The sequence below is a fragment of the Lepidochelys kempii genome, chromosome 7, assembly GCF_965140285.1.
Source record: "Lepidochelys kempii isolate rLepKem1 chromosome 7, rLepKem1.hap1, whole genome shotgun sequence".
In the NCBI taxonomy this organism is placed as follows: Eukaryota; Metazoa; Chordata; order Testudines; family Cheloniidae; genus Lepidochelys; species Lepidochelys kempii.
Genome location: NC_136386.1, coordinates 35,578,553 through 35,595,328, shown reverse-complemented (window position 1 = coordinate 35,595,328; position 16,776 = coordinate 35,578,553). Strand labels below are relative to the sequence as shown.

At 48.6% G+C, this 16,776-nt stretch overlaps 1 protein-coding gene across 6 annotated transcripts in view; it reads left to right on the top strand.

Annotated features, from left to right (window-relative positions):
• The window catches only part of FBLN2 (fibulin 2), a 194,135-nt gene that overhangs the window by 129,028 nt on the left and 48,331 nt on the right, over positions 1–16,776 (top strand). For all 6 annotated transcript variants that reach the window (XM_073352179.2, XM_073352178.2, XM_073352181.2 and 3 more), the window contains one exon: positions 15,889–16,075. In XM_073352179.2, the coding sequence (XP_073208280.1) occupies positions 15,889–16,075 (187 nt within the window). The remainder of the gene's footprint in view (positions 1–15,888; positions 16,076–16,776) is intronic.

Sequence of the window (16,776 nt, the reverse complement as noted above, 5' to 3'; positions counted from 1 at the left end):
GTTTGGACGCAATTCGACAGTATTGGCCTCCAGGAGCTATCCCACAGTGCTCCATTGTGACGGCTCTGGACAGCACTTTCAACTCAGATGCACTAGCCAGGTACACAGGAAAAGCACCAGGAACTTTTTAATTTCATTTCCTGTTTGGCCAGTGTGGCGCGCTCATCAGCACACGTGACCATGCAGTCCCAGAATCGCAAAAGAGCTCCAGAATGGACCGAATGGGAGGTACTGGATCTGATCGCTGTATGGGGAGACAAATCCATGCTATCAGAACTCCGTTCCAAAAGATGAAATGCCAAAATATTTGAAAAAATCTCCAAGGGCATGATGGACAGAGGCTACAACAGGGATCTGCAGCAGTGCCACATGAAAATTAAGGAGCTCAGGCAAGCCTACCAAAAAAACAAAAAAGGCAAACTGCTGCTCCGGGTCAGAGCCCCAGACATGCTGCTTCTATGATGAGCTGCATGCAATTCTAGGGGGTGCCCCTACTACTACCCCGACCCCTGTCTGTGGACACCTGCAAGGCGGGAGTCTCACACAACAGGGATGAGGATTTTGGGGACGAAGAAGGTGATGAGGAGGAGGAGGATAGCACACAACAGGCAAGGGGAGAAACTGTTCTCCCTGACAGCCAGGAACTGTTTATCACCCTGGAGCCAGTACCCTCCCAAGGCGGGCTCCCGGACCATGAAGCTGGAGAAGGCACCTCTGGTGAGTGTACCTTTGTAAATATAATGCATGGCTTTAAAGCAAGCTTCTTTAATGATTAATTTGCCCTGAAGACATGGAATGCATTCGCGGCCAGTACAGCTACTAGAAAAGTCTGTTAACGTGCCTGGGGATGAAGCTGAAATCCTCCAGGGACATTCAGAGGTGGCCATTCCTGCTGGGCTGTTTGCCTGTGGCTGAAAAGAAATCATCCTCGCTTTTAGCCACACGGGAGCGGGGAGGGGGCGGCATTCACGCTGAGCTGTTCACGTTTGGCTGGCAGGAATCTTTCCTGATACTAATCACGTGGTGGGAGGAGGGGTGAAGCGATCATCCCAGAGAATTGTGGGGAGGGGGAGTAGTTAACCTGAAAACCGCAGCACCTCATTTTAAATGGCCAACCCAATGGGTGCTTGGTATGGGAAAAGAGGGCACTGCTGTTTGAAACCATTCCCACATGTTATGAAGGTTGAGGAAGCCGAAAGACTGTGGCTTAACATGGCTTCCTGCAAGCCGAATTCTGTTGCCTGGCCCTGCATGTGTGATCTCTCACCAAACCTGCAAGCCCTCAATATAAGAGGCAAAATGCGACCTTGTACCGAAAGCACATGTGCTATGGAATGTTAACAGCTTGGTTCACCATGAAAGAGTCTACCCATTGTTCTCTAGAATGTGTCTTTTTAAATACTACTCTCCCTTTTTTTCCTCCCACAGCTGCAAATGTTTCAACATTCCCCCATCGTCTCCATCCCAGAGGCTAGCGCGCTGAAAGAGCTCCGTAGAATGGGTGGAGGCAAACAATGGCAGAGTCCAGGAAAGCAGAAAATGAATGTGAGGATAGGAGGGACGAGCAAGATGAGAGGTTGCGGGAGCAAGAGGAGAGGTGGCAAAAGCATGATGAAAGGAGGCAGGATGCAATATTGAGGCTACTGGGGGATCAAACTGATATGCTCTGGCATCTGGTGGAGCTGCAGGAAAGGCAGCAGGAGCACAGACTACCCCTGCAGCCCCTGTGTAACCGCCCGCCCTCCTCCCCAAGTTGCATAGCCTCCTCACCCAGATGCCCAAGAACGCGGGGGGGGGGCCCACCGGCCAACCAGCCACTCCACCCCAGAGGACTGTCCAAGCAACAGAAGGCTGGCATTCAATAAGTTTAGAAGTGTAGTATGGCCTTGTCCTTCCCTCCTCCCCTCATCCACCATCCCACCCGGTACTTCCCTCTTCCCCCACCCCTCCCGGGCTACCTTGGCAGTTATCCCCCTATGTGTGTGATGAATTAATAAAGAATGCATGATTTTGAAACAACAATGACTTTATTGCTTCTGCAAGCAGTGATCGAAGGGGGAGGGCAGTTGGCTTACAGGGAAGTAGAGTGAACCAAGGGGGCGGGTTTTCATCAAGGAGAAACAAACAAGACTGTCACACTGTAACCTGGCCAGTCATGAAACTGGTTTTCAAAGCTTCTCTGATGCGCAGGTTGCCCTGCTGTGCTCTTCTAATTGCCCTGGTGTCTGGCTGCGCATAAATCAGTGGCCAGGATATTTGCCTCAACCTCCCACCCCGCCATAAACATCTCCCCCTTACTCTCACAGATATTGTGGAGCACACAGCAAGCAGCAATAACAATGGGAATACTGGTTTCGCTGAGGTCTAACCGAGTCAGTAAACTGCGCCAGTGCCCTTTTAAATGTTCAAATGCACATTCTGCCACCATTCTGCACTTGCTCAGCCTATAGTTGAACAGCTCCTGACTACTGTCCAGGCTGCTTGTGTACGGCTTCGTGAGCCATGGCATTAAAGGGTAGGCTGGGTCCCCAAGGATAACTGTAGGCATTTCAACATCCCCAACTGTTATTTTCTGGTCTGGGAAGTAAATCCCTTGCTGCAGCCATTCCCACAGACCAGAGTTCCTAAAGATGCGAGCGCCCTGTACCTTTCCCAGCCATCCCACGTTGATGTTGGTGAAACGTCTCTTGTGATCCACCAGTGCTTGCAGCACTATTGAAAAGTACCCCTTGCGGTTTACATACTGGATGCCAAGGTGGTCCAGTCCCAAGATAGGGATATGCATTCCGCCTATCGCCCCACCACAGTTAGGAAATCCCATTGCAACATAGACATCCACTGTGACCTGCACATTTCCCAGCGTCACTACCCTTGATAGCAGCAGCTCAGTGATTGCGTTGGCTACTTGGATCACAGCAGCCCCCACAGTAGATTTGCCCACTCCAAATTGATTCCCAGCTGACAGGTAGCTGTCTGGCATTGCAAGCTTCCAGAGGGCTATTGCCACTTCTTGTGAACTGTGAGGGCTGCTCTCATCTTGGTATTCTTGTGCTTCAGGACAGGGGAAAGTAAGTCACAAAGTTCAATGAAAGTGCCCTTACGCATGCAAAAGTTTCGCAGCCACTAGGAATCATCCCAGACCTGCAACACTATGCGGTCCCACCAGTCTGTGCTTATTTCCCAGGCCCAGAATAAGCGTTCCACGGCACGAGCCTGCCCCATTGCCATCAGGATGTGCAAATTGCCAGGGCCCGTATTTGAGAGAAGTCTGTGTCCATGTCTTCATCACTTTCGTCACTGCGCTTCCGTCGCCTCCTCACCTGCTTTTGCAGGTTCTGGTTCTGCACATACTGCAGGATAATGCACGAGGTGTTTACAATGCTCATAACTGCTGCGGTGATCTGAGCGGGCTCCATGCTTGCCGTGGTATGGCGTCCGCAGGAGAGCAGAGTTGCAGCGGAAGTGGTGGCTTACGATGGATGCCACAAGAATAGATATTTATAGAGAACGACGAGAGGACCTGTGAGGTGGATTCATGAGAGCAGGAGAGCAGAGTTGCAGCAGAAGCGATGGAGGATGATGATTAGCACCAAACACACTTCCCAAGGAAGAACACACATACCCGGGAGCCCATGACAGACAACATGGAGAAATTCGCTATTGAGACAATAGCAGCAGAGCAGAGTTGCAGTGGATGATGACAGTTAGCAGTCCTACTGCACCATCTGCTGAAAGCAGTATGGCATCTATACAGAAAAAAGACACAAAACTACTGTCTGCCGTTGCTTTCATGGTGGGAGGGGTGACTGATGACATGTACCCAAAACCACCTGCGACAATGTTTTTGCTCCATCAGGCACTGGGAGCTTAACCCAGAATTCCAATGGGTGGCGGAGACTGTGGGAACTGTGGAATAGCTTCCCACAGTGCACCGCTCCGTATGTCGATGCTAGCCACGGTAGTGAGGACGCACTCTGCAGACTTAATGCGCTTAGTGTGGACATATGCAATCAACTGTATAAAATCGATTTGTAAATATCGACTTCTATAATATCGACCTAATTTCATAGTGTAGACATACCCTTAGTTGTAGTAAAACTTGCAAACCTCAGCACTGTGATTCCATGCTATGCAGATGTTAATGTAATGCTTTCATTCAAATGAAGTGATTTTAAACTCTACTCTCTTCAAGGCAGGGAATTTGCCTTTCTATTCTGTCTGCGAAGCTCTAGAATATAGTGGCTGCTACGAGAAAGAAAAATCAATAATAGTATTACTGAATCACATCTCTTGAAAATTAAGAAAGATGTTTCAACAGTATTATAATCAAACACTTCTCCTTTCATTGGCGGTGTCATAGAAAATGCTAATGGGAAAACTATATACAGTAACTCCTCTATCCTTGCAACAAAGCCCGTTGCCAACTGTGTCCACATATCTATTCAGGGGACACCATCATAGGGCCTAATCCCATCAGCCACACTATCAGAGGCTCGTTCACCTGCACATCCACCAATGTGATATATGCCATCATGTGCCAGCAATGCCCCTCTGCCATGTACATTGGCCAAGCTGGACAGTCTCTACGTAAAAGAATAAATGGACACAAATCAGGCGTCAAGAATTATAACATTCAAAAACCAGTCGGAGAACACTTCAATCTCTCTGGTCACCCGATTACAGACCTAAAAGTGGCAATTCTTTAACAAAAAAACTTCAAAAACAGACCCCAACGAGAGACTGCTGAATTGGAATTAATTTGCAAACTGGATACAATTAACTTAGGCTTGAAAAAGACTGGGAGTGGATGGGGTCATTACATAAAGTAAAACTATTTCCCCATGTTTATTTCTCCCCCTCCACCCCCCACTGTTCCTCAGACATTCTTGTCAACTGCTGGAAATGGCCCACCTTGATTATCACTACAAAAGGTTTTTTCACCCCTGCTCTCCTGCTGGTAATAGCTCAACTTAAGTGATCACTCTTGTTACAGTGTGTATGGTAACACCCATTGTTTCATGTTCTCTATGTATATAAATCTCCCCACTGTATTTTCCACTGAATGCATCCGATGAAGTGAGCTGTAGCTCACGAAAGCTTATGCTCAAATAAATTGGTTCGTCTCTAAGGGGCCACAAATACTCCTTTTCTTTTTGCGGATACAGACTAACACGGCTGCTACTCTGAAACCTCTCTTAACATTGTAGTTATGTTTCTGAAAAATGTGACTTTAAGCAAAACGATGTTAAGCTAATCCAATTTCCCCATAAGAATTAATGTAAATGGGGGGGTTAAGTTCCAGGGAAATTTTTCACACACACACACACACACAGTATAAGTTTTAAACAAACAGTTTAATATTATACACAGTAATGATGATTGTGAAGCTTGGTTGAGGTGGTGAAGTCATAGGGTGGGATATTTCCCAGGAGATGTCTTACTGCTAAATGATGCACTAGCATTCGTCTGAGCCCTCAAGGGTTAACACATTGTTATTAATATAGCCTCACACTCGACAAGGCAGCACGAATGGAGGGAGGGGAGACAGACACACACACCCTGTGTGTGCGGGAGAGAGATGCACATTGCCCCTTTAAGTATGCTGACCCCACTCTAAGTACACTGCCTTTTTAAGTATATCAGCATGTTGAGACAGCAGCTAGGGCCAGCAAACTCTCTCCATCCTGAGCCCTGTTGTATCCCCACCCTGCCCTATATGGAGAAGGGGTAAGCAGGAGCAGGGGGGAGGGGGACACATTGACGTTCGCCTCCTTCTCCCCCACCCCCCCTCCCCCAGCAAGCAGGAGGCTCCCGGGAGCCACTCCAAGGCAGAGGGCAGGAGCAGCACATGGCAGTGGGGGGAGGGACAGCTGAACTGCCGGCAATTGGTAGCTGGCAATTGGTAGCTGGCTGGGCGGCTGCCGCACAGGGAACTTAGGGGAACGGGGAGCTGATGGGGGACTGCCTGTCCACCCTGGTTCCAAGCCCCCACCAGCTAACTCCAACGGGCTGCTCTTCCTGCAAGCAGTGGACAAAGCAGGTAGCTGCCAAACAATGTTATAATGGAGCATTGCGCAACTTTAAACGAGCGTGTTCCTTAATTGATCATCAGCGTAACAACGAAACAACGTTAACCGGGACGACTTTAAGTGAGGAGTTACTGTAGTTATATCTCCCCCCTTCCCCCCCCATTATGGCCATTGCTTTTTTAGTGTTCTAAGTGTAAAGACTTTACAAGGAATATAAAAAAGAGCTTTGAAAGATCTTACAGTCTAACCCAATTAACCAACATTTCAAGACACTGTATTTCTGGAGAGGAGCAGAATGTGAAGTGATGAATAGAGCTGGGTGACTTTTTTTCAGCAAATAGTTATTTGCCAACAAATGCAGTTTCTGTTGAGCCAAAACTACACCTCTACCCTGATATACTGCGGTGCGATATAATGTGGTAAAGCAGCACTCCGGGGAGTGGGGCTGCTTTACCTCATTATATCTGAATTCGTGTTACCACAAGGGGTTCCTCTGCCCGGCCCCCGCCCCCTTACTTGCTGCGGCCCCCCCACCCCAGCTCACCTCCGCTCCGCCTCCTCCCGCGAGCACACCACTATCAGCTGATTGGCACTGTAAGCCTGGGAGGGAGAGAAGCGGAGCTGTGGTGTGGTCCACCTCCTCCCCTGAGCACAGTGCTCTGCTTCTCCCCCCGCCTCACTCCCTTCCTTTCAGGCTTCCCGCGCCAACGGCTGGTTGGTGCGGCATCCTGGAAGGAAGGAAGGGGGGGGAAGCGGAGCAGTGGCAGCACGCTCAGGGGAGGAGGCGGAGGCAGAGCGGAGGTGAGCTGGGGCGGGGAGTGGTTCCTCTCCCTACCCCAATATACCACGGTCTCACCTATAAGACGGTAAGATTTTTTGGCTTCCGAGGACCGCATTATATCGGGGTAGAGGTGTATTTGCAAATTCATACCAAGTTTGCCAAATAGTTTCAGCCAAACAAAAAATCAAAATGCTTTGTTTCAGCCTGACTCAAAATTTTTCGTGTTGATTTTGGCAGCTATGAAAAAAGCAAATGAGGACTAGATTTACTGAATGGTCCTGGGGAGAGGCAGCAACTTCAGTGGTTAGGGAATTCACCTCTGATGTGGATGGTCCCGCCTGATGTAGAGAAGGGATCTGAACTTCGGTCTCCCACGTTGCCACTGGGCTATTCTGGTATGGGACTGTCTCAGTCACTACTGTTGAAGCGGTTCTACTGTTTGTAAATAATCAGTCATAGGAGCAGAGTTTTGGACTTGGGTCTCCCATGTCCTAGGTGCATGGCCTACCTACCTGGCAGTAGAGTCATTTCCACTCCCTCTCCCTGGCCCCATAACTATTCATCGACATTCACAGCGGCCATTCAAAGTCATTAATAATGGTTTTGTTTGTTTTAAACAAAATGTAGAACGTGGCTAACAAAATGAAAAGCCATTTTAGTTGAAAAGCCATTTTTGTTGGGAAGCCATTTTTGTTGGGAAGCAATGTTTTGACAAAACCTTCAAGCCGCTGTAGTACCAAAGGCTAGTTTGTCAATGGCAGGAGTAGGGCCTGCAATTATAGATTGGTGCCCACCCAAAAAAACCCAGTGTGAACAGACTTTGCTTTAGAAAAGGTGGCCCAATCTGTCTTTTTGGATTTTTCTCTGTGGCTGTTAAATGTGCAGCTGTGTACAGTGTTTGATCATCTATTAAATTTCTGAAGCTCTTACAAATAGTAGTATAAGCCACATTAGGACATGTGGTGTGCTAGAGCAAAGGCTGAGAAGTCGAGGGAGTAAAGTGAGCAAGGAGGGGGAATAGTTTTGTGGCCTGAACGTCAGGTATGAAATATGTAGGCTCCCTGAAACTGCAGGTTTGAATCTTCACAGAGGCGACTCAGCCCTTCATTCTTCAGATGCAGAAAAACTGAGTTCCATGCACTGCCTTTTGTGGGTCTTTTGGAGGAAGCCCTTAAAGCCCAGATTCTCTGTTACAGCCCTGTCCATAGTGGGAGCAGTGCTGGTGAAAAATCCAAGTTTGACAGGGATGGTGTGTGAACGGGCACAGCATGACGCTGGGAGGAAACCAGCCTTTGATAGGAGACTGGTTTGGTACAACCAGCTCTGGAAGAGAGAGCTTAGTTCAGTTTTCACCTCATTTAGTTTTTGGGATTTCTGCTGACATTGTCAGCTGGTGCCAGTTTAAATGTGGCTTCTGTTTCATGCCACTGATTGCTGTCTGCAGCTGAACTACACTGAATTCCCTGGTCTTCGTTCATATGGGCAGTCTCAGTGGGGTTGCAGAGGTATAAATGAGAACTGGACACATTGACTCTCATCACTTATCTAGAGGAAGGGAGATTCTGAGTGCTGTCAAGCATTTTATAACCATTCACTGTGAATGTGGGCATCTAAATGTACTTATTAAGGTGTCAAGTCAGCTATTTAATATTCACATCATGGTGGGCATCTTCATTTACCTGTGATCTCCCTATGGTCTGTGTAGCAGGGAGAGTTAGCTTCTCCACTTCCTTGCTTGATTAGCTGTTAATTATGCTGAAACATGAGAAATGCTCAGAAAGGACTCTTAGGGTATGTCTACACTACGAAATTAGGTCGAATTTATAGAAGTCGGTTTTTTTGAAATCGGTTTTATATATTCGAGTGTGTGTCCCCCCACAGAAAATGCTCTAAGTGCATTAAGTGCATTAACTCGGCGGAGCGCTTCCACAGTACCGAGGCAAGCGTCGACTTCCGGAGCGTTGCACTGTGGGTAGCTATCCCACAGTTCCCGCAGTCTCCGCTGCCCATTGGAATTCTGGGTTGATATCCCAATGCCTGATGGGGCTAAAACATTGTCGCGGGTGGTTCTGGGTACATATCGTCAGGCCCCCGTTCCCACCCTCCCTCCCCCCATGAAAGCAAGGGCAGACAATCATTTCGCGCCTTTTTTCCTGAGTTACCTGTGCAGACGCCATACCACGGCAAGCATGGAGCCCGCTCAGGTAACCGTCACCCTATGTCTCCTGGATGCTGGCAGACGCGGTACGGCATTGCTACACAGTAGCAGCAACCCCTTGCCTTGTGGCAGCAGACGGTACAGTACGACTGGTAGCCGTCATCGTCATGTCTGAGGTGCTCCTGGTCGCCTCTGTGAGGTCGATCAGGAGCGCCTGGGCAGACATGGGCGCAGGGACTAAATTTGGAGTGACTTGAGCAGGTCATTCTCTTTAGTCCTGCAGTCAGTCCTATTGAACCGTCTTATGGTGAGCGGGCAGGCGATACGGACTGCTAGCAGTCGTACTGTACCATCTTCTGCCGAGCAGCCATGAGATGTGGATGGCATGCAGTCCTTCTGCACCGTCTGCTGCCAGCCAAAGATGTAAAAGATAGATGGAGTGGATCAAAACAAGAAATAGACCAGATTTGCTTCCCCCCATCCCCTGTCTAGGGGACTCATTCTTCTAGATCACACTGCAGTCACTTACAGAGAAGGTGCAGCGAGGTAAATCTAGCCATGTATCAATCAGAGGCCAGGCTAACCTCCTTGTTCCAATAACAACGATAACTTAGGTGCACCATTTCTTATTGGAACCCTCCGTGAAGTCCTGCCTGAAATACTCCTTGATGTAAAGCCACCCCCTTTGTTGATTTTAGCTCCCTGAAGCCAACCCTGTAAGCGCCCCTCCCAGCGTCAGAGCAATGGCAAACAATCGGGCATCTGAGAGTGCTGTCCAGAGCACTCACAATGGAGCACTCTGATGGGGCTAAAACATTGTCGCGGGTGGTTCTGGGTACGTGTCGTCAGGCCCCCGTTCCCTCCCTCCCTCCGTGAAAGCAAGGGCAGACAATCGTTTCGCGCCTTTTTTCATGAGTTACCTGTGCAGACACCATACCACGGCAAGCATGGAGCCAGCTCAGGTAACCGTCACCCTATGTCTCCTGGGTGCTGGCAGACGCGGTACGGCTTTGCTGCACAGTAGCAGCAACCCATTGCCTTCTGGCAGCAGACGGTGCAATACGACTGGTAGTCGTCCTCGTCGTGTCCGAGGTGCTCCTGGCCACGTCGGCTGGGAGCGCCTGGGCAGACATGGGCGCAGGGACTAAATTTGGAGTGACTTGACCAGGTCATTCTCTTTAGTCCTGCAGTCCTATTGAACCGTCTTATGGTGAGCGGGCAGGCGATACGGACTGCTAGCAGTCGTACTGTACCATCTTCTGCCAGGCAGGCAAGAGATGAGGATTGCTAGCAGTCGTATTGTACCATCTTATGCCAGGCAGGCAAGAGATGAAGATGGCTAGCAGTCGTACTGTACCATCTTCTGCCAAGCAGCCATGAGATGTGGATGGCATGCAGTCCTTCTGCACCGTCTGCTGCCAGCCAAAGATGTAAAGGATAGATGGAGTGGGTCAGAACAAGAAATAGACCAGATTTGTTTTGTACTCATTTTCCTCCTCCCCTGTCTAGATCACACTGCAGTCACTCACAGAGAAGGCGCAGCGAGGTAAATCTAGCCATGTATCAATCAGAGGCCAGGCTAACCTCCTTGTTCCAATAACAATGATAACTTTGGTGCACCATTTCTTATTGGAACCCTCCGTGCAGTCCTGCCTGAAATACTCCTTGATGTACAGGCACACCCTTTGTTGATTTTAGCTCCCTGAAGCCAACCCTGTAAGCCGTGTCGTCAGTCGCCCCTCCCTCCGTCAGAGCAACGGCAGACAATCGTTCCGCGCCTTTTTTCTGTGCGGACGCCATACCAAGGCAAGCATGGAGGCCGCTGAGCTCATTTTGGCAATTAGGAGCACATCAACCACCACACGCATTATCCAGCAGTATATGCAGCACCAGAACATGGCAACGCGATACCGGGCGAGGAGGCGACGTCAGCGCGGTCCCGTGAGTGATCAGGACATGGACACAGATTTCTCTGAAAGCATGGGCCCTGCCAATGCATGCATCATGGTGCTAATGGGGCAGGTTCATGCTGTGGAACGCCGATTCTGGGCTCGGGAAACAAGCACAGACTGGTGGGACCGCATAGTGTTGCAGGTCTGGGACGATTCCCAGTGGCTGTGAAACTTTCGCATGCGTAAGGGCACTTTCATGGAACTTTGTGACTTGCTTTCCCCTGCCCTGAAGCGCATGAATACCAGGATGAGAGCAGCCCTCACAGTTGAGAAGCGAGTGGCGATAGCCCTGTGGAAGCTTGCAACGCCAGACAGCTACCGGTCAGTTGGGAATCAATTTGGAGTGGGCAAATCTACTGTGGGGGCTGCTGTTATGCAAGTAGCTCACGCAATCAAAGATCTGCTGATATCAAGGGTAGTGACCCTGGGAAATGTGCAGGTCATAGTGGATGGCTTTGCTGCAATGGGATTCCCTAACTGTGGTGGGGCTATAGACGGAACCCATATCCCTATCTTGGCACCGGAGCACCAAGCCGCCGAGTACATAAACCGCAAGGGGTACTTTTCGATAGTGCTGCAAGCTCTGGTGGATCACAAGGGACGTTTCACCAACATCAACGTGGGATGGCCGGGAAAGGTGCATGACGCTCGCATCTTCAGGAACTCTGGTCTGTTTCAAAAGCTGCAGGAAGGGACTTTATTCCCAGACCAGAAAATAACTGTTGGGGATGTTGAAATGCCTATATGTATCCTTGGGGACCCAGCCTACCCCTTAATGCCATGGCTCATGAAGCCGTACACAGGCAGCCTGGACAGTAGTCAGGAGCTGTTCAACTACAGGCTGAGCAAGCGCAGAATGGTGGTAGAATGTGCATTTGGACGTTTAAAGGCGCGCTGGCGCAGTTTACTGACTCGGTTAGACCTCAGCGAAACCAATATTCCCACTGTTATTACTGCTTGCTGTGTGCTCCACAATATCTGAGAGTAAGGGGGAGACGTTTATGGCGGGGTGGGAGGCTGAGGCAAATCGCCTAGCTGCTGGTTACGCGCAGCCAGACACCAGGGCGGTTAGAAGAGCACAGGAGGGCGCGGTACGCATCAGAGAAGCTTTGAAAACCAGTTTCATGACTGGCCAGGCTACGCTGTGAAAGTTCTGTTTGTTTCTCCTTGATGAAACCCCCCGCCCCTTGGTTCACTCTACTTCCCTGTAAGCTAACCACCCTCCCCTCCTCCCTTTAATCACCGCTTGCAGAGGCAATAAAGTCATTGCTGCTTCACAGTCATGCATTCGTTATTCATTCATCACACAAATAGGGAGATGACTACCAAGGTATCCCAGGAGGGGTGGTGGAGGAGGGAAGGAAAATGCCACACAGCACTTTAAGCACAGCACTTTAAAAGTTTACAACTTTAAAATTTATTGAATGACAGCCTTCTTTTTTTTGGGCAATCCTCTGTGGTGGAGTGGCTGGTTGGCCGGAGGCCCCCCCACCGCGTTCTTGGGCGTCTGGGTGTGGAGGCTATGGAACTTGGGGAGGAGGGCGGTTGGTTACAGAGGGGCAGCAGTGGCAGTCTGTGCTCCAGCTGCCTTTGCTGCAGCTCAACCATACACTGGAGCATTCTGGTTTGGTCCTGCAGCAGCCTCAGCATTGAATCCTGCCTCCTCTCATCACGCTGCCGCCACATTTGAGCTTCAGCCCTGTCTTCAGCCCACCACTTACTCTCTTCAGCCCGCCACTTACTCTCTTCAGCCCTCCACCTCTCCTCCCGGTCATTTTGTGCTTTCCTGCACTCTGACATTATTTGCCTCCACGCATTCGTCTGTGCTCTGTCAGTGTGGGAGGACAGCATGAGCTCGGAGAACATTTCATCGCGAGTGCGTTTTTTTTTCTTTCTAAGCTTCACTAGCCTCTGGGAAGGAGAAGATCCTGTGATCATTGAAACACATGCAGCTGGTGGAGAAAAAAAAGGGACAGCGGTATTTAAAAAGACACATTTTATAAAACAGTCGCTACACTCTTTCAGGGTAAACCTTGCTGTTAACATTACATACATAGCACATGTGCTTTCGTTACAAGGTCGCATTTTGCCTCCTCCCACCGCGTAACTACCCCCTCAACCTTCCCCCCTCCCTGTGGCTAACAGCGGCGAACATTTCTGTTCAGCCACAGGCAAACAGCACAGCAGGAATGGGCTCCTCTGAGTGTCCCTGAAGAAAAGCACCCTATTTCAACCAGGTGACCATGAATTATATCTCACTCTCCTGAGGATAACACAGAGAGATAAAGAACGGATTTTGGTTGAATGCCAGCAAACATACACTGCAATGCTTTGTTCTACAGTGATTCCCGAGTACGTGTTACTGGCCTGGAGTGGTAAAGTGTCCTACCATGAAGGACGAAATAAGGCTGCCCTCCCCAGAAACCTTTTGCAAAGGCTTTAGGACTACATCTAGGAGAACCGCAAATGCCAGGGCAAAGTAATCCTTTCACATGCTTGCTTTTAAACCATGTATAGCATTTTAAAAGGTACACTCACCAGAGGTCCCTTCTCCGCCTGCTGGGTCCAGGAGGCAGCCTTGGGTGGGTTCGGGGGGTACTGGCTCCAGGTCTAGGGTGAGAAACAGTTCCTGGCTGTCGGGAAAACCGGTTTCTCCGCTTGCTTGCTGTGAGCTATCTACAACCTCCTCCTCATCATCATCTTCTTCGTCCCCAAAACCTTCTTCCGTATTGCCTCCATCTCCATTGAAGGAGTCAAACAACACGGCTGGGGTAGTGGTGGCTGAACCCCCTAAAATGGCATGCAGCTCATCATAGAAGCGGCATGTTTGGGGCTCTGACCCAGAGCGGCTGTTCGCCTCTCTGGTTTTCTGGTAGGCTTGCCTCAGCTCCTTCAGTTTCACGCGGCACTGCTTCGGGTCCCTGTTATGGCCTCTGTCCTTCATGCCCTGGGAGATTTTCACAAAGGTTTTGGCATTTCGAAAACTGGAATGGAGTTCTGATAGCACGGATTCCTCTCCCCAAACAGCGATCAGATCCCGTACCTCCCGTTCGGTCCATGCTGGAGCTCTTTTGCGATTCTGGGACTCCATCATGGTCACCTGTGCTGATGAGCTCTGCATGGTCACCTGCAGCTTGCCACGCTGGCCAAACAGGAAATGAGATTCAAAAGTTTGCGGTTCTTTTCCTGTCTACCTGGCCAGTGCATCTGAGTTGAGAGTGCTGTCCAGAGCGGTCAGAATGGAGCACTCTGGGATAGCTCCCGGAGGCCAATACCATCGAATTGTGTCCACAGTACCCCAAATTCGAGCTGGGAACGTCGATTTAAGCGCTAATCCACTTGTCAGGGGTGGAGTAAGGAAATCGATTTTAAGAGCCCTTTAAGTCGAAATAAAGGGCTTCACTGTGTGGACGGGTGCAGGTTTAAATCGATTTAACGTTGCTAAATTTGACCTAAAGTCCTAGTGTAGACCAGGGCTTAAACATGTATAGGATTCTGTGTTTGTCTCATGCACTTTTATGGCCTGATTGTGGAAATTGCATATAGCCCTGAGTAAAGGTCAGTACAATCACCCCACCGCAAGGGAAACTCCAGGAGGGATGTGCCCCAGGACAGAACGAATCCTCCCTCATCTCCCCAGTGTGCAGGGAAAGACCACAATCTGTGTTATCCCTTCTAAATGACCCATGGAAGGGGAGGACGGGTGCAATTCTTAGCAATGCATTCTGGTCTGTTTCCTAACCCCGTCTCTGCAGCTGTCAGCTATGTGGGCTCATGTTCAGGGGAGTCCGGGAATACAAAAGCCAGAGTCCATTTGCTGGACAATAGGTGTCTGGAGGGAGCAGTCTCTGTTCATCTGAGTATTCCTGGTGCTTATGCAGAGTGCTAAAGGAGGACAGCGTCCTATACCATCTTCCCTTACTATAAACTGATGTAAGGGCCAGGGACAATCTAGCCCTCAGTAGTCTCCTACATTTGTGGACTTGGTAAATATAGTGCTCAGTGTGTCACAGTGAAGTTTAGGGTTTTGCAAAGGGATCATAAGTTGAATGCCATGGGGTAACTACCATCACCTCCTACGATAAATTAACAATCTTATTGTGAAAGAAAAAGTTGATTATATTAGCAGTGCTGTTCTAACCTCATCTCAAACTGGCTATTTGAGCCCTTATTAAGAGCTGGCTAACTTCTTGTGTAGGCTAGTGTGTAGGATTCATTGCAAAAGACTGGGTAGTACGTTGACAGAAATATTAATTAAGTGATAATGGTAAATTCACTTAATTTGGGTGTTTGTGAAATGGTATTATATTTAGCGATCGAAGGCTAAACGTGCAGATTCCAATGTGCATTCAGTCATTTTCCCTCCTATGTATTTAATTAGCCCAAGCTGTCAAAGGAGCACTATTTCATTTACTGTTGCTACTGCAGTTTTGTCAAAAATCCAACATAAAGACAAATCTAATGTGAGACCAATGAAACGGTAACTTGCTCTATGAAGCATGGTACTTATAAAAAGATATTTGACAATTTACTAGACAGTAACTGATTGCTGGCTAAGGTTCTGTATGTTCATTTGAAATTGTCTTAAAGAACCTACACATTTTCCACATCTAGTTTGTGGTGTATTAACATATATCCAAAACAATGACTAATGTATGCAACTGTTGTGAGCAGATGTTCCTACAGCATTTGCCTTCTGCTTCCATGTGAACAGTAACTGAAGTCCACATTGCAGCTAGATTTCAATATCCATCCAACTTCAGTTGCCCTCTTTGTACTAGACAGGCCAAATAAGCAGGGAGTGAGGATCCCATTTCTGTAATTGGCTAAATCCTAACCATTGATTCAGACATCCTTGCTCCTGGGGGAAGTTCAGATCGACTCAATTCTGGGGCTTGGGCCCACCTCTATTTATATATAACACAGGCACCAAAAAACTAGGCTGCTAATTGTCTCCTTTCTTTACAGCAATGTTGTGATTGCTGCACTCTGGGACAGAGGGTAAAAAGTGAGGGGCAAACCTGTGAGTCCAACCCAAATCTCGGCTATCCCTGCAACCACGTGATGCTGTCCTGCTGTGAAGGAGAAGATCATCTTATTCCCCCAGAAATAAAAAGGCATCCCGAACCTCTGCCAACAGTGACACCTGAGAGAAGTAGGTTCCCTGGTTTTAATTACAGGCAGTTGTACAGATGAGCAGTTTCTTCATTCAAGACCAAAAAAAACCCCAAACTGATACTGTGGAAGTACAATTGGTTTCACTTTCAGTCAAAAATAAAGCGCTTCCTTTGGACCAGAGATGGACTGAATTGGGTCAGAAATTTTAGATGCCTCTGAACTTGGGGTGCCCACCTATCTGCTGGTATTTCATTAGCTGTCAGGTTGGATGATGCAACCTACTAGATTGTCCAGAATGGTTATCCCCAACACTTTCACTGAGCCAAATAGGACTGACTGTTCCTTTCTGTGCAAAGGAAATATTTACTAATGCTTAGGGCTTGTCTACACGTGAAAGTTAATCTGGAATGAGGTAGGGTATGAATTTAAAGCAGATTAACTCCACTGTATTAGGCAAATCTGGAGTAAGGCACTCTTATTCTGTAATAAGAGCATCTACACAGAGTTCGTCAAGAGTAACTCTCCATGCCCACAAAGCCTTAACCAAGGTCTCAGTCCTCTTGTTTCCTTGTTGCTTGTCACAACACTGATGTAAAGCCAAGTAGTTTCTACAGGGTGTGCTGAATAGTTTCACTGAAAAAGCATTTGCCTCTTCAATGCAGACTTAGGGCATCACTAGTGACATTTTCTCCCCATCCTCTCCCTTGAGTCCACCTTCAGTGGAAGCAAGTAGCACCC